At 32.9% G+C, this 24,291-nt stretch overlaps 1 protein-coding gene and 1 long non-coding RNA gene across 5 annotated transcripts in view; one reads left to right on the plus strand and one right to left on the minus strand.

Annotated features, from left to right (window-relative positions):
• LOC103315780 (39S ribosomal protein L33, mitochondrial) overlaps positions 1-24,291 on the minus strand; it is a 148,029-nt gene that overhangs the window by 49,150 nt on the left and 74,588 nt on the right. For all 4 annotated transcript variants that reach the window (XM_031928077.2, XM_032601892.1, XM_031928078.2 and 1 more), the window contains one exon: positions 6,999-7,102. In XM_031928077.2, coding sequence (XP_031783937.1) covers positions 6,999-7,102 — 104 coding nt within the window. Of the gene's footprint in view, positions 1-6,998; positions 7,103-24,291 lie in introns of those variants that run through there.
• LOC116417034 lies at positions 14,139-21,145 on the plus strand. The gene is made up of 7 exons (XR_004227322.1): positions 14,139-14,352; positions 15,425-15,813; positions 16,429-16,722; positions 17,356-17,597; positions 18,562-18,694; positions 19,966-20,064; positions 20,722-21,145. It is a non-coding gene; the product is annotated as an uncharacterized LOC116417034 (long non-coding RNA).

The raw sequence follows: 24,291 nt of genomic DNA on the forward strand, positions 1-24,291 counted from the left end.
ACAATAATGCATTTGAATCCCATTCGCAAAGATGATGCTACTGGTGATCGAGCCATCGAATTATTTTTAAAATTCCTTAAAGAATGTAAAACAATCATCGAAATAAATTTGCGCAGAATCGCTTGGCGGCGAGTTTACTATACAAATGATCGACCAATCCAAACAGATGGTTACAATTGCGGATCATATGTTATGTTTTTCATGAACCGATTAGCTGAAAGAAAGCCTCTAAAGGATTTGACATTTGATCCTATTATCTACAGAAGTATAATTGCAAAAGATGTTATTTTAAATTCTGAAAATATCAATAGTTTATGTTTGTAATGTGGAAAGGAAAATGAAAAAAATGAATACCTTCAATGCAAAGTTTGCAATCGATGGGCACACATGTTTTGCTTTAACAGAAGGAATTGGACCGTAGTACAAGATACGCTATTGACTACAAACATTTGTCTATTATGCAATGTATAAAATAATTTGTACTATTAACAATTAATAAACGGATTGCCTACATAAATTATTTCTTTGTTATCCTACAATAAATTTTTTTTTTCGTAATTTGTATGTGCATATTTTAAATTAAAAATTCATCAAGGTATAATTATATTTGTAAAAAATTCAGTTTTATTTTGCAATATTTACAAAATTTACATTAAATATTGATACATTTTGAACGGTCACTTATTTCTACGGAAAAATTTAATTTTTTACTCTTAAATAAAATATTAGCGTCACATTAACTTTTGGAATTTTTTTTACATTTTCAGCTTTTGATTTCGTGCTTTGTTGCTTTAACCAGCAGTCTTGAATTCGTTTGCAATATGCAATATATGTACGTTTACTTTGATTATCCATCTCGTATGCAGTCAATCCAGTAAGAATATACTTGTTATCACGTAACTGGTATTGGTAACAATATTTGGTGTGGTATCACGTTCAAATATGTCGAATACTCTGTATGCTCTAAATCCAACACCATAAAATTTCCAAATTCATAAGTTGTAGATGCAGTTCTATTGCACTCTCTGCAATATCGTGGTTTATGCAAGCTATCATTTATCTCTGTTTCTACATTATTCATAATTACAGATTTACATACAAATATTTTTAATAGAGAGCGATGTTGACTATACTCGGCATTACAATTTTTACACGGTATTTTTTCTTTGATACAATAATGATTTTGTGTAAGTTTTGAAAATAATTCTCCGCAAAGATCAAGACATACTATATTATCTTTTTGTACTTCCGCATATTTAGATAAAAAGAAAGCTCTCGATTTGTAAAAAGAATCTAGGTTTTTTGCTCTAGCAGTAATAATTATAAGTTTAAAAAAACAAAGATTACGAGGTCGATTTTCATACAAACAAGTTTCATTTGCACAAGATGTTTGAAATTTATTGAAATTACTGTAACTAAATAAGATTATTGCTACTATGCTATCAAATATAGATGTATCTCCTAAAACATACACCATTTTATGTATTTTTTTCGGAGCTTGACCAATTCCGTTTCGAATGAAATGTTCTTTTGGTCCCTTTTGCGTTTTGTTTATTGCTTGTTCATGATGAAGTTTCATTGCAGGACATGGAGTTACATAAATTCCCTTGCGCTTTTTTGGCATCGGACCTGTGAATTCATCGTTAGTTTCATTCTTAATGCGAGATGTTAGATTTTCTTTTTCATTTGGCAAATCTGATGCATTCGGATCATGTTTGATTGAAGTATTTTCATAATTTTTATCTATTGCAGACCAAATTTTATTAATTTCAAATTCAGATGTTTCAGGATTAAAAGCGATTATATTTTCAAATAATGGATCGTTCTCTAGTTGTTCGTCTATATTTCTGATTATACTTTGCTCTTCTGCTGAAGTTAGTTGTTTAGGCATGCTCATTAAATTTGAAAGATCAAATAAATCCTTTACGCTTTCATTTAATGTACTTTTGTGTACCGTACTTGAATCAAGAGCATGTGTATTCTCTGTGTTATCTACGTTTACATCTTGAGTTACACTTATTTCTCTTTTATTTGGTAATGTTACAACACTGTCCCTGAAATTTGATTCATTCTTAGCATGAATTTCAAAACTATCATCAAAATCTTGATCTGGATTTTTTTTCGCAAAAACAGACGTGTTAACGTCAAATTTAGAATAATTACTAAAGCTATCATCAAATTCTGGACTGCTATTAACTTTCTTACGAATTTCACTTTTGCATCAAATCGCGTATCGATGAGCCGTGAATTTTATCGGCATCAGTCACGTGACTACAGGCACGTACGTATACAGTATTTGTGTCCCTAGCACTTACAAATCCCGATGAAGTGATCATTATTTTTTATTAAATAATCATCGAAAAGATAATTTAGTTATATAAACCATACTAGTAGTTGAGAGTCGAACGTTTTACCGACTCAACTATCGGACCCTCTTGTAAAACTTCACGGTCCCCGGTTCAAATCTCCCGCAACAACAATAGTACATTGTACAACAAGGGGCGAAAATAAGTTGTTCCAAGGAAAAGCCCATTTTCGCCCATTTCCTGGAAAAGCACATTCGCCCCTCGTTATTCACCGTGCATTTTATAACAAGTGTCTAAGGAAGACCATTTTTGTCGCCTACGAAATAGATAGAGAATAGAGTTTTTCGAGTCGTCCACTACGGTATGCATGTATAGATGCACACACACACACACACACACACATATATGTATATATATATAAATCAATATTTTCAAAATTTTTCAAAATTTTCCAAACTTTTCAAAAATTTGGAAATTGTTTTAAACGTTTTTAACGATTTAAAGCTTTAGTAAGGAGATGTAAAAAAATAAATCAAGAGGATCGAAAATGGATTAATTGATACATGTATTATGACCAAGGACTCTTGCTCTACATTTTGTCTGACGCTCGGAAAACCCTATTTTCGGTCCACTTTATAGGCGCCGAAAATGGTCTTTTTAATGCACATGTTATAAAAAAACATTTTTCTCACTTTACACTTGTTTTCAGAAATTAATTTTAATTAATTATTGTACACAGATGTAACATATTTATACAGAAAACTCTTATTACTATCAATTAAAATAATTTATATTATGTAAATTTATACATTTTAAAGATTGATATATTTTCTAGATTAAGTATCTTCTTAATAGGCATACATTTATAATTAGCGATTTATGGGAAAATTCGTATAAAACATTCAGTTGGAGGGTTAAAAACTTAGTCAAGGAAATTAAATGCTACATCTCTGCGATTATTTTTCTGTCATGCAAAACATATACAAAACAATAGAAATATAATGATCCTGTAATCAATCTTGGCATCATGCTTTGTTGGTAGCACCAACGACATAATATAGCATATGCTAAAAGAGACTTAAAAGAAAGCGTCGTAAGTTACAGAAATTTATGAAGAAAGTAGTTTATTCAAGTTACATTAGGCTGTGTAACAATTTTTAACTTTACCGGTTTTACCTTTACAACATGTGCTAAATATTGCCTTGATGTTGCATTGAATATTCCGAAAGATCGATTAAAATATGTGATTTAACTTTACTGAGTAAAGTGTAAATCATGCACTGCAACATTTGTACTGATATGACCGGATTCTGGATATTTAAATGACACGTTATTTACGGAAAAGAAACGCAGACTTAATCTCTCTATTTAAACTCAGAATATGTCTGCTCTCAGCAGTTGTCACAATAAGACTAAACATAAACAATCAAATATATGTATGTCAAGTATGACGGACGAGAGCGGAAGCTTCACACCTCTTCCACAGCAGATTGTATACAAATGTCATCCATATCAAAAAGTTATGACGTTCGTGAGTTTAATATGTGAAAACGTATATGATACTAAAGATTTTGAAAGATTTGAAGGCGTAAAATTTAGTAAAGTGCTTGTTATATGTTCGGAACATGGGGAACAAAACCTAACTTCAAAACTAAGCAGCGAAGCACTGAGTAATGATGTGAAGGTTGATTGCTAAATTCAAGTTTTTCGAAAGGCAAAAATTAAAAAGTTTAATACTAGAAGAATTCGATGGTCAGCTCAGCAAGAATAAGAATGAAATTCTAGATGACAGCCTTCAATCTGAGAATACTATACTAAGAGAGTTGAATACGAAACTTAAAGAAAAAAATAAGCTACTAAGAGAACTACTGAAAAAATAGAAGAACGATGTGCTGGCTATTAAAGTTAAAACTTTAGCAGAAGTTATCTCTAGTGACAAAAATTATAATAAACCAAGACTTGTACCAAATCACGATAGACTGAGTGTTGTAAGATCAGTCGTTAAAATTATGACAGGAGAGTAGATAAAAATATCTGCGATGTACAAGTAACATGATATACCGAAGTCTGAATTTGTAAATAACGTCAAAAAGTTTCTAAATATGCAAAGAAAGGTTAATAATCACTGTTCTTTCGGAGATTTAAATATTGACATTCTAGAAAAAATGTAGTGAAAAATAAAATCAGTAAAAATCAATTAGTCAGGGATTTTAAAATAATTATCTTGAACATGAATATCTACCATACTTTAGAGGGATTAAACGACCATCCTTAGGCATATAAGAAGACCCATGTATTGATAATTTCTTCGCTAAAATTTCAAATATACAATTTGAGTCTTTTAAACTAAATATTCCGTTTAATGACAGCTATCCATTGTTTATAAACATGGACGAACTTAAATTGGAGAGTGTTCGGGTTATGTAAGATCGGGAAGGGGAATTTTGAATTTCGCGTCGTAACGCGGCGAGCACTGCAGCGAGAGCGGTCGAGCGCATGCGCGCGCCGCTGTGGGCCTCTCTCGTTTGCGCGGGCTCCGGCGCGCGGGAGCACGTGCAGTTCAGTTCTGACAGCTCCTCTCGAGTAGTCAGTTGACATTGCGCCTTTTGTACTTGCGATTGCAAAAGCCTCTTTGTAAATTGTGTGCGAATAGAGTCGTCATCATCGTCCTTTTCAGGACGATCGACACTTTTTATTGTATTACCGTGCGTTGCGTAGTGTGTGTGCTTTTTGCGTGCGGTGTGCGGATTGTGTGAGTTCTTCGAGTGTTGGGACTTCGGCCACGTGCGAGTTTCCTCGCCGTGTCAATCTCCACCCGGCGAGTGCTACCTACGCGGCAGAGCTGAAAAGGCCTGCCCGTGGTCCAGGATTGGTTCCCTCGAGACGTCGAGGCGTCCTGCGACCGAGGTAGGTGCATCCCACCAACGTGCGGCCAGGGATTTACGTCGCGCCGTCCACGTCTCGTTCTGCGAATAAGGTAGGAGAGCTCTCCAGCGTGCGAAAGGTACCTCGCGGCGATAGGATTAAGTTACTTGCGTTTCTTTCTCTGTTGTTGCCTATAGTAGAGTCTCTCCTTTTTTGTACAAGCGTACATTGTAATTGCGTTTCTCTCTTTTTGTTTAGTCTATCCTAGAGTCACTTTTCTTTGTATAATTTCCTTATTTCTAAAATAAAGTTATAGGCTTGTCCCGGCTTTTCTCTCTATTCCGTTAGAGTTTTTACGCCGAGGCAAGTTGTCCTTTTCTCCCGCGAAATTCATTGTGTTTTGCGTTGATTCATTCACCCAAACTTCCCTCACTCATTCCACCATTTTAATATATATATATATATATATATATATATAATTTGAACTCATTAGCTTTTGTTCAGAGTGTAAGCGAAAATATTATCAAATACATAAATTACAACAAATTAAAAAGGATAGCTAAAAAGCTTAGTTGGCAGTCGGCGCTAGTCATGTACGACGCTAATGATGTTTTAACCTCACTAATAGAGATGATACGTGAGTGTCGAGAAAGTCAAGTGCAGTAAAATATAAATAGAAAAATAATAAGTCATCCCCAAGATACAATTGGATAACTAGAGCAATACTAGTGTCCACTTAGGTAATACCAAAGAATATATAAATTGTGAAAAGGTGACCAAAAAAATAAAGCACTAATATAAAAATACAAAAATAAATATAAAATTTTGAAAAGAGTAATTGAAATCCAAGACAACTTTGGAATATCATTAACACTAAACTAGACAAAAACAACCAAAAAATCAAGACACTTGATAATCCAGTTGTTGATCATCAAAAAATTGAAGCCAAATTAACTATAGCGAATGCAATGAATGATTATTTTTGTAATATAGACACTGGTCTTAGTAACCACATACCAAATTTAGATAATGGTCGACTGAAACTTCCAGAAAGAAATAACAATTCGATTTATATACACCCAGCTAATGGTTTTGAAATTCTAAAAAATTTTGATTTATTGAAAAATAAATACATATTTGATCTGTGTATTCAACAATCAATCTGACCAGACACGCTAAAAAATGCAGATATAGTGTCAACACATAAAGCGGGTGATAGGTCCTGTATCTCAAATTACAGACCGAGCTTGCTAAACCCTCTACTTACAGTCTGGGAATTATTCCAATTTTGACCCATCTACCCCAAACGCAACGAGTTTAATAATAAAAAGCGTCGGCACTTTAAATAAAGACGAATGAAATATGTCGGCACAGTGGAGGATGGTGAGCGACTGCGAGCAACAATCCAAAAACGGAAGTGCCTAAGCCCACCAGTCCTACAAGCAGCGAGTTTTTTAATTCTTACCATTACGTAAATGAATGTATTACAAACAAATAGTTGGCAACACACTATTACTTATTTTTAGTTTTGAACCTTCATTACGTTTATAAAGAAAAATTTTAGTAGTAAATATATTTTTTTAGTAACTTGTTGCTAGGGAACCCTATGAGCGATTCTCAGCGCTCGAATCCCGCATCCTTCCAGCTAAGTCACAACAGTATTATGCTCGCCAAAAAACCTATTATTTTATAAAAATTCCAACAATAGTGATCGAGTTTAAAAGTTAAAATAACTGCCAAATGAACATAAAAATTAAAGTTTTAAAAATCATCAAAACAGAAAACATTGAATTTTTAATTTTTAATAGAACTTCTAATTATACTTACTATATGGATCAAAACGAATGAATTCCAACTTCTCTGATAATCTTTCACGAATGACCAATAATTTATGTTTACTCGCAATACTTTCCATTAATACTAATACATCTCTGAAAGAATTAAAAATTAAAATTAAATTTCTAAGTTACGAATTTAATATTATGCAATACACTGAAATATATTAACATTATAATTAGCATTACACTCAGTAAAGTGTCTAACAAAAACACAAAACTGCAGTCAGTTTTTATACAACACGCCAATATGTGTAATAAATAAAATACCTAAAGAAAGGTATCTGCTGCGTCGACGCTGCGATGAGCTATGATTTTTAATAATAATAATAATATTAGCAAATAATTTATTTTGGTCTGTAAAGGTCTTGACTTGTGCGAGCGTCGGAGAAAGACTCGCACATAAAAAAATATTCGTTAAGGGGGTATATCGAAGAGAGGTTCAGCGCCGAACCAACCAGGGAGCAGCAGTAGCGACGGACTGGAGGGGGAAGCGGCGACAGTGGCTCGGCGCAGAAGCGCCTTACAGGGTAAAAGGTGCGTCGCTCAGCAGCATCACGCCTGCAGCCTTCGTCGTGCAACGTCATCAGCAGCAAACGGCGTAAAAGTCTGCCAGCACCAGGTACTCTCATTCCTTTTTTGCTTTCTCCAAGAGAAAGCTTTGTGATGGTGAAAATGTCGATATCAAAGATTTTAATAGATTTTAATGTTTTCGAGATTCCTGAGTCAGGAAAAGTGGTTTTTGAAAAGTGTATAACTGTATGTATGTATGTATGTATGTGTAACCGTTTAACTTTCCCCAAGAGACTGGATAGTAAGTCGGTTCCAGGATCAGGATAGGGGAAAGGTCAAAAAAGAGTCTGTTTTTATATTCTCAACAATAACCAAATATATTTCTTAATTAAACAATAGCATTTGGAATCGGTTGTTAAATCCCGGTTGAAACAGAAATCAATTATGCGTCTTGTTAAAAATACTTCGCCTTTACAAGTAGAATTGTTTAAACTAACGCGGTTAGCAATTTACAAGAATATATACGCGATTTCGTTACAAGAACGATTCGGTGTTCGCGGCTGCGGTGTATCGGTTCGGTACCGGTATGACGGGTCGGTGGCGGATTTTGAGGTTAGGAATTCAATCGGTACGGTGGAATCGTGTGCGTACGGCTACGCCGATCCGGATGGGTTGTGTATCAACGATCTCTACCGCTCTGTGTGCGCACAGTAACGGCCGGGATAGGTCACGGTGTTTTGAGGTTATCCCTTGGATTTGTGGTGTCGGAATGTAGGTTAGGATTTTACGGTGGCACCGGGTGTCGCCCACGTGTGCTCACGTAGACGAGGCTCGGTGTCGTTCGGGTGTTCCGGGTTGCCTCGTGTGCTCACGATAGCAATTCGGAGTTTCGGGTTTCGGTTCGTCTACCAAATCGTCACGTGGGCTCACGAGACGATTTCGTCGGCGTAGGTCTATCTCTCGCTGTTCCTTGTAGTAATGTGTGCGCACGATACTACCCGGAGTGGAGCTCGAGTAGAACTTCCCGTTGCGCTGCGCGATCCGCCTGATAAAGGCGCGCGGCGCTCCGTGCTCGTGCGGACTCGCCCTGCGGATGTTGCGCGCGCGATCAATCCTCGTCGTGCGAATTCGCCTTTCGTTCGTAGCGCGCGCGAGCTCGCTGCGCATGCCGCGTCTATTGCGGCCGCCTTCACACATATTTACATGTGCGAGACTCGTGTCTCGTCACATATGTATGCGCGTGTGTGCGCAACAATGGTGACCGCGATAACTCACTAACGCATTTATATTTATCGCTGAAACTTTACATGCTCATCAAGCATGATCTAATAAAGAACTGAATTAATTTTAAAGCCGATTCACAAAGATGGAGCGTATTTTTAAGTATAATTTTTCTTTTTAAATCATTGATAAAATTTGTTGTTTGTTATAACTCCCGAACGCATTTGTACTTTTTGCTGAAACTGTACAGGTCCATCTTGTATAACCTCGCAAAGAATTGATTACATTTTGAAGCCATTTAATTCAAGAAAAGTGTTTATTTTCCAAGTTCTTCGTAAACAATCTTCTACGTCTATTTATCTCCTCTACATAATATTAATTTGCTTAAATTTCTGTCCAAAACGTAATTTTCAGTTCAATTAATTCAAATCCCTTCAATTCTAATTAAAAATTTGTTATCTGTCACATTAGTCCCAACATCTGAGAACATTTCTACCGTTTTATTTTATTTTTTTTTGTGCGCCAATATTGTGATATTTTTTAGTGTAAAGATTGAATTTGCACTTTCCGGGCTATTCAGGGAATTTTTCCGGACTTCTTGGAATTTTGGTCTTCCTGGAATTCTAACGCTGATAATACATTTATGATTATAAACGAGGTTTTTTGTTGTTAAACTTTGTATAACTTGGAACGTAGCATCATATATCATGGACATCGTCTACTGTAAGTAAAAATATTCTTTTGGTACATTTGTTCTATACTAAGTGCGTTGTATCATAGACCATGTCTCGTCATTCGGAAGGTGATTTTGAGACCTGAACATCGTCTACTGTAAGTAAAAATATTCTTTTAGTATATTTGTTATATACCGAGTGCGTTATATCATAGACCATGTCTCACTATCCGGGAGGTGATTTTGACACCTGGTCATCATCTACTGGAAGTGGAGATTTTCTTTTGGTACATTTGTTGTATACTAAGTGCGTTGTATCATAGACCATGTCTCGTCATTCGGAAGGTGATTTTGACACCTGGATATCGTCTACTGAAAGTGGAGATTTTCCTTTGGTACATTTGTTGTATAGTAAGTGCGTTGTATCATAGACCATGTTTCGTCATCCGGGAAGGATCAAACTCGTCTTCTTCATTCTGCATCGTCCTGCCGTCTTCTTCCTTCTGCATCGTCCGCCGTCTGTTTCCTGCCGCATCGTCCAGTCGTCTACTTCGAGCAGCAATGATGAAACAATATTTAAAGTTAAATTGATCTCAAGTAATGTACTTTTAATTTCTACTCGGAGGCTCATGTGTGAATATGCTGGTTCATCACTGAAATATTTACATGGTCCTCCGAGTGGAAATTAAAAGTACATCACTTGAGATCAATTTAACTTTAAATATTGTTTCATTATTGTAAAAGAAATAGTCATGCAAAAGATCAGAACTTTACGTATATTAGTTTCCGGAGGAGATAAACTTCCAAATTTGAAAATTAGTCATCGTAATCCAAACAGGTATCGTAACTTTTAAATCTGAAAATTCTCATTAATGCATTGACAAAAGATATCAAGTTATTACGACTTTCTGCATATAAAATAAAATAAAAATATATTAAAAACCAGAAATACAACTGGGTAGTTGAAAAAATTTTCTTTTTAGTGTGAAAAGTAGGCCACGTTAAAGCACGTGTTAAAAGGGCCAAAAAAGTATGTGTAATATATATATATATATATATATATATATATATATATATATATATATATATATTTATTTATTTACACACATTTATGTACTTACGCACCCTCCCACTCACTCCCCCACCCTACACATATATAGTTTGCAACTATATATATATATGCAACAAATTCCTATCTATTAGCTTTGTAAATTAATTTAATAATTTTTACAATGCCAACTCTATTTTTTTTAATGTATACCTGTTAAGCCTGTCAGAGAAATATCCTAAAACATTATCGCTGTATATATATTTAAGTAGGACATAAATTATTCATGAAATATTTCCTGATATATTTTTATAATATTTCAAAATTATTTCATGAATTATTTTATAAAACATATTTTCACACATTCAAATATGATAGTATATGTACCAAGGGCGTAAACTATGCTTTTTTAGCCCGAATATGGAGTTTGCAATACGAGTCAAGGCGACTTAGCGCGAGCCGGAGCTATTCAGAGCAAGATATTTGCCCTACTGAAAAAAAAACAGATGAAAATCAACCGATTATTAGTTGATAATCAATATGCGTTTATATGCGATGAAATGCTAGTGATAATCAGTTGATTATCAGGTGATAATCATCAAAAATTTTTAACCTACAGTATTTTTTTCGAATTGGTTTTAAATTAATAACATTTATAAAATTCACATAATGAGGGCCAATACGATTTTAACATTCAGATGATGATACAGGCGTCTACATACGCGCGCGCGCACACACACACACACACATCCGTATGGACATTTTCCAAAAACACCATTCTGTAGCGGAAGCAAGGGCAGAAATACTTGATATAAATTGTAATATAAATATAGAAAATAAACAGACGACAGACGATGTAACAGAAACTGCTGGCGATGAAAAAGAAAGCGTTGACTATTTACTGAGTGATAATGACGATATAGCAAGCAATTTGTCTGACTATAGTTATTGATATAGCGATAGCGATGCTGAAAGTATTCCAGACATAGAACACGTAATAGGTATTGATTGCGAAAATAAAGATTTCGAAAACGATCTTAAATTTTGGGCGCAGGAATTCTCAATAAGCCATGCTGTTTTAAGAAAACTTTTGCTTTTGATAAATAAACATAATAACCGTAATCTTCCTAAGGATCCCCGCACTTTATTAGGAACGCCAGTCTTCGGATGTAAAAAATATGGATAGTGGGGAATATTGCCATGTTGGATTAGAGAACGCTGTGAGAAAGATTATCGAAAATAAAGTTACAGTAGGTCAAATTTTTCAAACTACAAATCTGTTAATTAACATGGATGGTGCTCCGATCACAGGAAAATCTTCATCTAAGAGTATCTGGCCAATCTTATGTAAAGATCGTGATTTTCACGGTGTGTATGTTGTTGGTATATACTACGGCACACGAAAACGGTTATACATACAACAACAAAACATTCAATGTGAAGATTGATGGATTTATTTTTGATGCGCCTGCCAAAGCTTTCGTACTTAATACGAAATATCCCAGTGGATACAGTAGTTGCTCAAAATGTATTGTGGAAGGCCAGTATTTCAGATCAGTTTGTTTTCCGATTACTGATTTGAAGAGTCTGCATGAATATTGCCTTGAACTGTTAAGGACTGATACTAAGTTCAATAATTTAGAATATCTTGATGATTATCAAAAAGCATCTACTGTACTAAAGGATTTACCAGGAATTGGATTAGTCTCCAACGTTCCGTTAGATTCCATGCACCTTATTTATTTAGGTGCAATGAGACAATTAATACGGCATTGGCTTGGTAGCAAAGGACGACGTAACAAATCCCTATATTAAAAAGTCATGACCGGATGAAGTGAAGCCAAGAATGCGTCAATATGATGGGCTCATGTAGTGCGCATGCGTCAAAAGTATCGTTAGAATTTTTTGATTTGTTTTTGATTTCTAAAATTGATTCTAATATTAAAAATGTAATATAATACTATAATACATATCAAATTATAATTTGTGTATTTATAATATTCTAGAGACATTCTACTCTCGAGAATATTCTATTCTCGAGACATAACCTTAAAATTTTAAAAGGAAGTTGGCGACGAATCCGCGGCAATTTTGAAATTTATATGAGCGCGAAATGAATCATATATTGTAAAGTTTGATATATTTCCGTGATAGAAAACAAATATTAAAAATATCAATCATTTATATTCCATTTAATAAGTTAATGAAATTATAGCCAACTACAGTGCGCGCAGCGCACTGCGCCAAGTCTAGTATTATAAATTATCGCAGGCTGAAATAACTACTGTATCTGATAGATTGGAGAGACTCAGTTTTACGTTACCTTCCGATTTTAATAGACGTTGTAGATCCTTAGCTTATTGGAAAATTTGGAATGCCACTGAATTTAGGCATTTTTTACGGTATTTTGGAGCTGCGATTCTAAAGGACAATTTAAAAAAAGACATTTACGAAAACTTTTTACTATTGCATGTTAGTGTTTTAATTCTTACGAATAAAAATTTGGTACAAAATAATGCAAATATCCTATATGCTGAATTACTACTTGTACATTTTATTCATACTTTTAAAGATATTTATGGTTATGATAATGTCACGCAAAATATCCATAATTTACTACATGTAGCCAAAGATGTTAAAAATATGGTCCTTTAGAATCATTTAGTGCGTTTCCATTCGAAAATTATATGTGTTCATTAAAAAAACTAGTAAGAAAGGGTGAAAAACCATTGCAACAAATTACAAGAAGGCTTACTGAGTATGAATCCATAGTCGATATACGACAGCAAGAGAATGTGCAGAAAATTGAGTTCTGTGCTAGTAAAACTCATTACAATGGAAATTTAGCAGGAAACCGCGAATATTGCTCTCAGTATAAAATCCTGTCAAATAACATCATCAATATAAAAGTAGCCGATAGTAGAAATAACTGTGTTATGCTTAAGGATAATACTATTGTTAATGTTGTTAATATTGCAAAAAGTAATGGAAGATTGTATTTGATAGGTAGGCGTTGTGTAAAACACAAAGATTTATTTACTTTAGGAAAATTTCATAGTGGTACTGTAGGTGTTAATTTAGTCGTCGAATCTACTTTCTTGGAAGATTGGAATTGTAACATGATTATAGCAAAAGTATTTAAAAATACCTGCGCGGCAGGATTTATAACTTATCCTTTATTGCACACGTTCGTATAGTAAAATTAAAAATTAGCGCTTCATACCAATGATTTCGAAATTATATTTTTCTGATAATTTCTGCATTTGAAAAATGTTAAAATTTCAAGTAGTGTCTGCAATTTATCAACCAAGTTTTTATTTTATAATTTTTTTCATATATAAAACGCTCTATTAATAAATTAATAATTAATTACAAATAAACACTTTTCTATCTTTATTTCATAACATGATAAAAACAGCGAGTTTTATTCAACAAATACAGTGTAAGATACAAATGTAATCGCCTTATGCACATCAGCCATCATCCATATTGCATTTGGAATTATCATGTTTTCATGTCTGTATTATAAATTGATTGCAATTTATTTGCGCTAAATATAATACCAGTACAAAGTTAATAAGAATTACGAATTATAAGATTAAATGTGTATATTTATTCTCCATTACACTCTAAATAGAAAATTGTAATAAAATGTATTTATTTATTTATTTAGTTGAATATCACTGAAGAAACATCAGGAAATACTCAATCATTGAATACGAAAATTTCGAACTAAGAGTGGTGCCATCAAAATGTCAGTCTGCTGACAAAAAAAGCTATCATTTCCACCGTACAAAGACTCAGGGAAATTTCAAAGAGCAGTAATTAATGATATAGACGTTGGAGACGATTGGGCAGATGTCGAAATGACCCATTTCATAAAATCGAAAGGTATAATTGTAGTCGTTTGAATGTACAAATATAACGGCTGATTTTTCCGAATTTTTCATAAATATTAGGTGTAAAAATTAATTCGCAGCCTTTTTGCAAAATTGAAATTAATAAAAATGTTTGCGAAACGATAAAAATGCGAAGATAAGATGCCAAATATATTCCTTATCAGTTCCATCTATGCTTACTAATATTTTTGAAAGGTTATATTGTCTAGATACTAAAATAAAATATTTTAAATTCTCTTTTTGCTATAAACGGAATTTAATCATACTCCGTAAACACGTCATTAAACATATGGTTTTTCACATGAAAAAGTACGTGAACAATCGCATGATTAATCGAAACTAATCACTTACAATAATTTTTTTTAATTAATAATATTATTAAAAACGCAAAATTTAAAAGTATGCTGCCCTATTTACGTGTTACCATTGAATTTAGAATTTTCCAAGAAATATTAATGAAAGATTCCATGAATATTACAATAAATATTCCGGTGGAAAGTTTTAGAAATAATTCTAAGCAATATTCCGCGAAATATGTGTGAAAACTTTCATGAATAATCCAAAAAATGTAAAGAAAAACCATTTTGAATATTCCAAGAAATATTAATAGAAGATTCCATAAATATTTCAGTAAATCTTCCAGTGAAAGATTTTAGAAATAGTTTTATGCAATATTTTGCAGAATATGTTTGGAAACTTCCATTAATAATCTGAGAAATATTCCAAGAACTTATTTGGAATATTTCAATGGAATATTTTAGAAAGATTCCTAAAATATTCCATGATATTTGTTTAAATTTTGTCTTTCACGAAATATTACTAAAATATTTCTGAAAGATTCCACTTGAATGTACCACTGGAATATTTTGGAATATCTTTTATGCTGTGTAGGAGGGCATCCTACTTCTGAATTTGGCGTCTTTAATAATTTTATTTAATAAAAATATTATTGCAAGTAAATTACGTAATTAATCGTGTGGTTAATTACGTGATTAGTTGCATGATTTATCACGCGACTAATCGTGTGATTTCTCCAATTGTTTCATACAATATCGTTTTTTTAGATGATTACAAGGAGTGTGTAGAAGCAATAAAGAGAAATACTACTGAATTGCCAAGTGACCCTGAAAAACTTAAATTCTCTCGGTCTATTAGAGCAAAACGTAAGACCGTACATGATGAAACTAATGAAGGTACACCAGAAAAAAACCTAAGGGTAAAGCAAATGTTTCGAGGCCGATACAAGAATTTTTTGATGCTGATGATGAAACATCGTCTGGAGAAGAAAGCATTACTATGAAAAAAAGCAACCGAAATAAGGGTGATGAGATTGATAATTCTTCTGCTGCTAGTTCTCAGGGAGATGATGAAGTTGATCTGTTAGCGTCGATAGAAGTTCCAGAAACTCTTGGAATTGACATAGTTAACGTTGAAACTTGTCTGACGTCAGAAGGTATAGTTTTCTTTCATTTTAAATGCACGTATTTTGTCACCTGAATATCTATATTAAACAAACTGCAGTGCAAATTGATATTACAACAACTTTAGCTCGTTTTTATACCTTAATTCTCATCTGACAGTTTTTTAAATTTATAAATACAATTAATGATCGTTTCCATAAGTTTTTATTTTGGAAAAGAATCTGTCGGTCAACACGAAACGCATAATTTTTCTGACTACTTTTTGTCATTAAATTGTTAATTTTTTTAATATGGCGTAATTGAGTTTGTTTGTAGTGAACGATAGATTCCTTTTCCAAATAAAATCTGAAAATTTTGTTTGTACTCTTTGAAAGTGAATATGTATTGTTAAACAAATAATCAATAATTTTCGTTTTAAAATCACGTAATTCTAATGTCATTTGGCAGAACATTTATACATAAACGGCAATTTTATTGTAATTTGTTTTTATTATTTGTTATAATCTGATTGGTTACTTTTGACACCTAAATACTGTACACTAAAATACCCTACATAAAGTTATTTTCCTACACTAACAAAGTCTACATAGATATGTTCTGCACAAAAATTTTGTACACAAATTTTTAATACATGTATTATATTGTAGATGATTTGCCACCAGTTACTGCTAAAAATAGAGCACCACTTGGTGAAACTGCTGGTAACTCTCAATCATTAATTTCTTCTAAAAATCAGCGTAACTCTCGTACAGCATCGCCAACCTTATCTGATAAGGAAAAGACGACGGAAAAGAAGAAGGCAAATACGAAGGAAAAGGCGAAGGGAAATACGAAGTAAAAGACAAAGGAGAAGGCAAAAGCAAACTCGTCAGGAAGGAATAATGCTGCAACGATCAGTATAGAATTTGAAAGTCCCGAAGAAGGGCTAAAAATATGTATTCGTAAGTTTCCCTTTAATAATTCTATTAATGATTTTATCTAATATCTGCAGCATTTTTATATTAATATATACAAAATAATTTTAATGAAACAATATACTGTGCCATTAATTACGGAAAGACCATTATATCTAAATTTTACCAACATCATCTACGCAAAGCATACTGAACGTTTTGTTCTGACTAAATATAAATATTTATATTTATTTATAAATATTTGATGTTGTTATACTAGCTGCTAAGGTGCGTATTCATCCAGCTAATAACGAATGTTTACTAAAGTTAATTATATAGCATTATTACTGAATTGTAGTGGTCGCAAATAATTTTTGAAGTAAGTCATTAATCTTACTATGAATGCGCATAGTGATTCTTCAAAATTTAATAAAATAGTTTAGTATAGTATAATATAACTTAATAACCTAATAGTAGTTAACAACAACTTTTGAATAAGACAAAAAACGAAAGTTACTTGCTACTCGTTAAAAATTATCCCCTACATGAGAACGCACCTTCAATGCTTGCAATTAATGTTTGCTACAATTTATCTTTAGAAAATCAGTATCATAAAATCATTATTAATAATCATTATCATTATCATTATCATGTATTTATGATATAACTTTATTTTTATAGATATGCTTCAAAATGTATCTACAAAATTAGGAGAAGTTTTAACAAAACTAACCAATCTTGAAACTAGACTAAGCACAATCGAAGAGCTCTTGAGATCAGGTGGCAGAAGTGCTGCTTCTAGTACAGCTGGACAAGCGTTATTAAAAAATATGGCGAAGTATTTTCCTGTGGATGGTATTGATAACAAATTGGAAACTGTCGAATCAATGTTACGAAAGGATAAACGTTTTTTTAACGCTGCTGTAAGTTTATTATTTAATATATTTTTGATTGTTATAATGACAGAGTGTAAGAGAAATTGGCTGCGTACAACGTCATGTAATTTATTTTTCCATTTAAAGAATGCATGATATCACCTTATTTTCCTACTTTTTAGACAGACAAGTAATCATATTCTTCACGCACTATGATCAAAACTTTACCCTCATAACAGTAAGGGAAAAAAAATTATGAGATCGCAGAAAATACTCGAAATTTAACATACATTTTTTTTCACGCTCGACCCTGATAGCAATAATGTTATAAGATAAGTTTATAAGCACCGCACAAATACAGAAAAAAATTCTGATATCAACGAGCAACAAGGCGTAAAATTCAGCAGACTCTTATGATCGCACATCAATCACCCAAATGGTTCTCTAAAATATTGTATGAAATTTGTATTAAATATTTCATGGCAACTTTTTCAAATATTATGAATTCTAGTGATAGTACCGAAAGGTTTCAAAAATTGTTCGTACAGGAACTGTCATTTATTTTATTATTAGTAATTCGCTAGACTTTTAACTTACAAAATTATAGAACATTTTTCATCACACCGCGCATAAAGTTCGTATTTTATCCCTGCCGAGTCGGCACTAAAGTGCTGCGTGTACGCCCTACCCCCGCTCTAGTCCCCCAGCGCGTGACGCAGCCCTTTTCGGCGGGGATCGAGTACCAACTTTATCGAAGGCACCACGGGAGTAAGAAAAGCAACTACGCACTGCCTAATGCCACCATCGCTTGGCTCGGGCGATAACAACACTAAGTGCGTACTTTGCCTACTTTACTCCCTAGGTGCATATTGTACTATATATTCATTTCTTTTTTTTCAGTTTTACATTATCCCTGCTATTTCCATGATGTGAAAGTTATGCTTGATTGAATGCATGATTTTTTAAATTAATAAGTAGTAAAATATAATTTTTGTTATGTTTTCGATTTAAGGTTGTGGCGAGATCTGCTATATATCGACCATTGAGACGTTGCGTTCATGCATCTTTGGCTGATGGCAACTACTTTCTGATTCCTGATGATTTTGCAGCACAGTCATATAATTTTTTAATTTTACTTCAATAAGGTATAATAACTTAAGCTATAAAGGTGGGAGATATACATACGATGTTCACACTCATCGATTTAGCTAACATTTACAAATAATATTGTCTTGTAGGGCGAGTTAAGTACGCTCGCTGCGCTCGGGCGCTTACGTCATGCCAGCAAATATCACATAAGACACGAGTATCGTACAATATTTTATACCATCGCCTGCTTTAAATCTGCCAAGATATGCTTTTCCGTACCGTATAAGCAGTTCTTTATGGCACCGTGAGGTTAGCTCCCGAGAGTAGCACGGTGCCAGAAAGGACTACTTACGACACGGAAAAAGCGTATCTTAAATGCGGATTTAAGTTACACCGTGCTATAATAGTACATTACAATACAAGTGTCGTACGTGGCACTCTCTAGCACGGTGAGTTAAGCGCCCAGCGCAGTGAGGGCACTTTACTCGCCGTGCTACACAATGTCACACCACACGCGTATCGTACAATATTTTATGATTTTTAATAATATATATTTTATAGCATCGCCTGGCTTAAATCCGCCAAGACACCGTAAGGTTAGCACTGTCTCGGTGCCAGAAAGGACTACTTACGATACGGGAAAACGTGTCTTAAATGCGGATTGAAGTCACGTTGTGCTATAATATAATTTTTGCACAGCAGGCGTAAAACCTTACACCCTTGCGTGATCAGCACTCACGGGTGTAAAATTTTACCCTTCTGTAACAAAAATTGCTATTTTGTAACACACACGCATGATTTTTGTGTTCCCTAAAAATATGGACAAAAGTAGTAATTAGCTATACCAGCAGACGATAAAAGTAGTAAAATAAAAGTATTCATAACAAGTGATCAAACTCGAAAGCGGTAATCGAAATATTTTTCTAACAGCGTGCGTAAAATATGCATACATTTCTAATTTTTTGAGAAACAAACGAAAATTTGTATTATGAGTTACAGAAAACATGGTGTGTGTGCATGCCCCTAGGCTCGGCGTTCGCTTCGAAAACAAACTCTGCTAGCCCCTTAACTTCCCTAACAGTTATAGCGTTTTCGAAGCGGATGCCAAGTTATGGAAGCATTCTTCTCAGATATCGATATAACGTATGCATGCTATTACAATATAAATTAAACTAAAGCATTACTGACTACCCAGTCCTTGTTATCTAATCTATTTCTTACTCATCTTGTATCATAATTGATCTCAAATAAAAAAAAGAATTATAGGTGACATTTATTCAAAGTAAGCGTGGTTCTACTTTCCATGACATGGTCTACAATGCCCTAGGTGCCGTCATGTCTGATAAAGTTGCCTGAAAATACAGCTTCTACGGACAACAAAAGAAGGAAGCGTTCAAGGACCTTACTTTATGCAGCTGCATATTTAGTAAGTCATTTGAATATAATTTTTAACCTACTAGTGACATTTTGCGCGCTTCGCGCGAGCATCTGCTTTTATTTGTATGCTTTTTGGACATGTCTTAAATTTTGAGGTTATAATTTCTCAAATCAGAAATATTGTTTCAATTAATATCAAATTAAAATGTATTAATTAATGTATTAATTGTTTTATTATTTATTCAATTTGCTTTTATATCATAAATAATTTTGTAAAAATTAAATCTATTTTAATTCGTAAATACTCTCTAGATTTTGTATGTTCGCGCCCTTTTAAAAGCAGCCAATCAAATCTCGTTTTAGTCGGTTTCACTTTTCTCGTATCTCTTTTTTTAAGAAGGGATTTTAAAGTCAGTTAATAAAATAACAGCTATCATACTACGAACATTCATTTCAATCTCTTAATGACTCATAAAATATTTAATTTGCTACTCTAAAAAAGAAATGATAATTTTTTTAATTTTTCATTGCTCTTCGTAACGATTTAATTCTCGATTTTTCATTGATTGTTCGTTTTTGCGAGAAATTACTACGTACACATAAATTCCTAACGTTAAAAATACAAAATCTAATATATTATGCTTTGATAATACAAATTTTTGTAAACAAACATATAGGTATTTAAATAAATGTTGTAATTGTTTAGTTGCAGTTAAAGAGAAATTCCCGACGACTGGGACAGATGACGAAATAAAGAAAAGCATTAAGATGCATTTGGACACGGCTACTACACGGGTTAAACGTGCGGAAACGTAAGTGCTATGTATAAAGATCTCAGAAGAGCATACCTGATTTGATAAAGTCGTTCATGCCGGTGTTACCTGAGTTTGATGAAGAGGGGCAGGAAAGTGATAAGGAGTAGATAAAATCTATCTACTATTATATTAAAGTGCTTAATGTCCCCGTGTGCCGTGAAGCCTTTCACATCTTTTCCCAATAACTTAACATGTAGGATATAATTTTGGGCCTTAAAATATTTGGGCCTCAAATATTTTTGGATCTTAAAATGTATAACCTTAAAATGTTTGGGCCGTAATAATTTCGGGTTATTTAAATATTTCTGTGTGCCGTGAAGCCATTCATATCGTTTCTCAATAACTGACATATTTATATCTATTAGTATAATTCTTATCACATTTGAATTTTTTAAGTCCTATAAACTGTGTAACAACGTAGACTTAAGGGTAACAATTTCAGACCCGTCTCAACGATCGCAAAAGCGAACAGCGCCCCTCCACTGAACCCATAAAGTCGACAGTCACAACAAGTTTGTAACACAAAAAGTTCAAATGAAAAGCTATATACAAGACAAAAGCTAATATGACAATACAAAGCAAATTAAAATTAAAGATCATCAAATTTCAAAGGCCAGAGCAGACTGAACAATCAAAACAATTTCCCCGGCTATCTATACATATTGGTACGCATGCGCGGACTGCATTGATAAATATCAGATATGTATATGAATATTATCGTACAAAATTATTATAATTTTTCCGAACTGGCCACTTCTAAAGTTCAGGGCAGACTTAGATATCGAAACCACTTTCTCGGCTATTTATACATATTGGTACGAATGCGCAGATTGCATTTGTGAATATCAGAAATATGTATAAATATATATATTTAACTTACACTGCCTTCCAAAGTTTAGTCGGCTTTGACACTATGATTTTCTGCGTCAAATACTATATTAAAAAATATTACACATAAATTTATAGGAATATTATCGTACAAAATATATATATATATATATATATATATATATACACAGGGTGACCCAATTTAAACGGGCACCGCTCATAACTCGTCAGGGACAGCCACAATCGAAAAAATGGTAGAGACCAAAGTTGTAGGATATCGAAGGGGCAACCCGATGGTGACCTTGGATTTGACTTTGAACGCGTTTTTCCAGGTCATTTGAAGGTCAACTTTGGATTTTTAAATAGGAACCCCATTCTTTTATTGCGGGAATGGAAAGAGCGGTAAATTTTACGTTCAGAATGGTATGTTCGGTTGCGGCACTGAAGGTCATCTCAATGTCCTGCAGCCAGAATGAAACCCCGCCTACGTAATTCCTCTAGCAACGCCAAATTAAAAAAAAGTGGTAGAGACCAAAGTTGTTGTATAGGGGGGGGGGGGGAGAATTGTGACCTCGAATTTGAGCCAGTCCTACAAGGTCATTTCAAGGTCAAATTATTTTTTTTCAAACAGCACCCACTTTTTCGACTCCGGATCCTGAAAGCGTGTAAAATGTTGCACTTTAAACGAAGTAGTAAATTTAAAATAGAAGAAAAGATTTTAATCATTTAGCGTACCATCTTTGAGGTCCTCGCCTCTCTCGCTGTTCAATTCTCTGGATCGTACTTCGAGATGGATGATGATTTCTGTTTGGGAAACGCCTCCGATATAATTGTGCTGCTGCATTATAATTTCTTCGACACTCTCCCAAAATCAATAAAATATCAACAATTTCGCTTCGACTATAGTCCGGCATATTTACTTAGATTATAAATATTACAAAAATAAAAAAAATGACTCAAATCACATATTTTCAATTATTAAATTAGTATTTGAAGTCGATAAATATCTAAGTAAATTTAAAAATTCTACTGCATTACTAGAACTTAGACTGTTTTCTGCAAAAAATAATAAATAAAAAACTACTTAAACAATTATTTAATTGCAAATAGTAATTATTAATTTTTTATTATAAAATAATTTATTGATTAGGAAGCTTTTATGAAATAGATAATAAAAAAATATTTTGTAATTCCAAAAGTGTTAAAAGTAAATTTTAATAGATAACTTATAAAATAGTTAAAATTGTATTTTAGTAAAAGATTTATTTTAACTTATTAAATTTTATGAAGTGAAATCAAACTTATACATACATTTAAAATATGGGTAATTAATCGGAATATTTAGCTCTTAAACAATATTTTCTAGAATAATCGCTATGACTTGAAATTATATCAAACATTTTTTAATTTTAAGTAAATTGATTCTTCAAGAAATACCTTCATTACGTATTGCAGAACTTTTTTTATACAAGACATTAATACAAAAATTTTAATAGAAAATGTATATTCGTATTATTTTTAATATTAAATGAAATGATGTAAAAAGTACAATCTTCATTTGTTAACAATAATAAATATTCTGTTACGTTAGATAAAAATTTTTTTACATTAACATAACTTTAGATGCAATATTTTATATTAATATGTATGTTATTAATTAATTATTATCGTGTTAAATACAATATTTTACAGCTTACATATTGTACAAGTTTAAATAATGAACATACATTTTTTAGTGTTGTTGGTTGTTTATTATTACTTATCTAATAGAAAAGTGCAAAAAATTTAAGTACCTACCAATTTCTGCTGCAAAAATATTTCTAATAGAATTAAAATATTTATACAGTGGAATTATCACTAAATAATTATATTAACTGTTGCCAGTAATTGTATGTATAATCTGTGTGACGACATGGTATGTATTACAAACTTTATAATTCTGCTTATACATATGTATTTTCAACATGCGTGTTTACATGTATGTGTGTATAGCATATGTATACAAACATACGTATGTATGTATATCTATGTATACTTAAAACAATAATAATTTATGAATAAATTAAATGGAAAAACAACAACGTTATTTAAAAAAACATAATGCAATTTATTTCTGATTCAAATAATAAATGTGTGTAAAATAAATATAAAAACTTTTTTACTTTATACTTCGATGTTTTACTTTTTCTTTTTCTGTATCGATGGCTTTTTATTGTAAAATTCTATTCATATTTTGGCATTACGGTTAATCAATTTATGATTTTTTAAAAATAAAACATTTAATATTTTTTTTACGTTTTTATCAAACTTTGACGTTTTTCTACAATACTTCGATGTTTTACTTAATCTTTTTCTGTATCGATGATTGGCTTTTTAATAAAAATTTTCGTTAATATTTTTGGCGGAAAGCCGAGTGTGAGACTCTTTCGACAATTTTCGGAGGCTATTTTTATTTTTGCAAATCGAAAGTTCGGGCGGCAGGTACGGCGCGGGGCCGGGGCGCCTGCTTGAAAATCATTCGTGAGTTAAGCGTCGTAGGGGAAGGTTCGACGGAGTCGCGGTGGCAAGACTGAGCGCGGGACTTATTTTAAAAGGCTTATTTCGGGAGCCATTTTTATTTTTCGCACATCAGG

Source organism: Nasonia vitripennis (genome assembly GCF_009193385.2).
Source record: "Nasonia vitripennis strain AsymCx chromosome 4 unlocalized genomic scaffold, Nvit_psr_1.1 chr4_random0003, whole genome shotgun sequence".
NCBI classification, from domain to species: domain Eukaryota; kingdom Metazoa; phylum Arthropoda; class Insecta; order Hymenoptera; family Pteromalidae; genus Nasonia; species Nasonia vitripennis.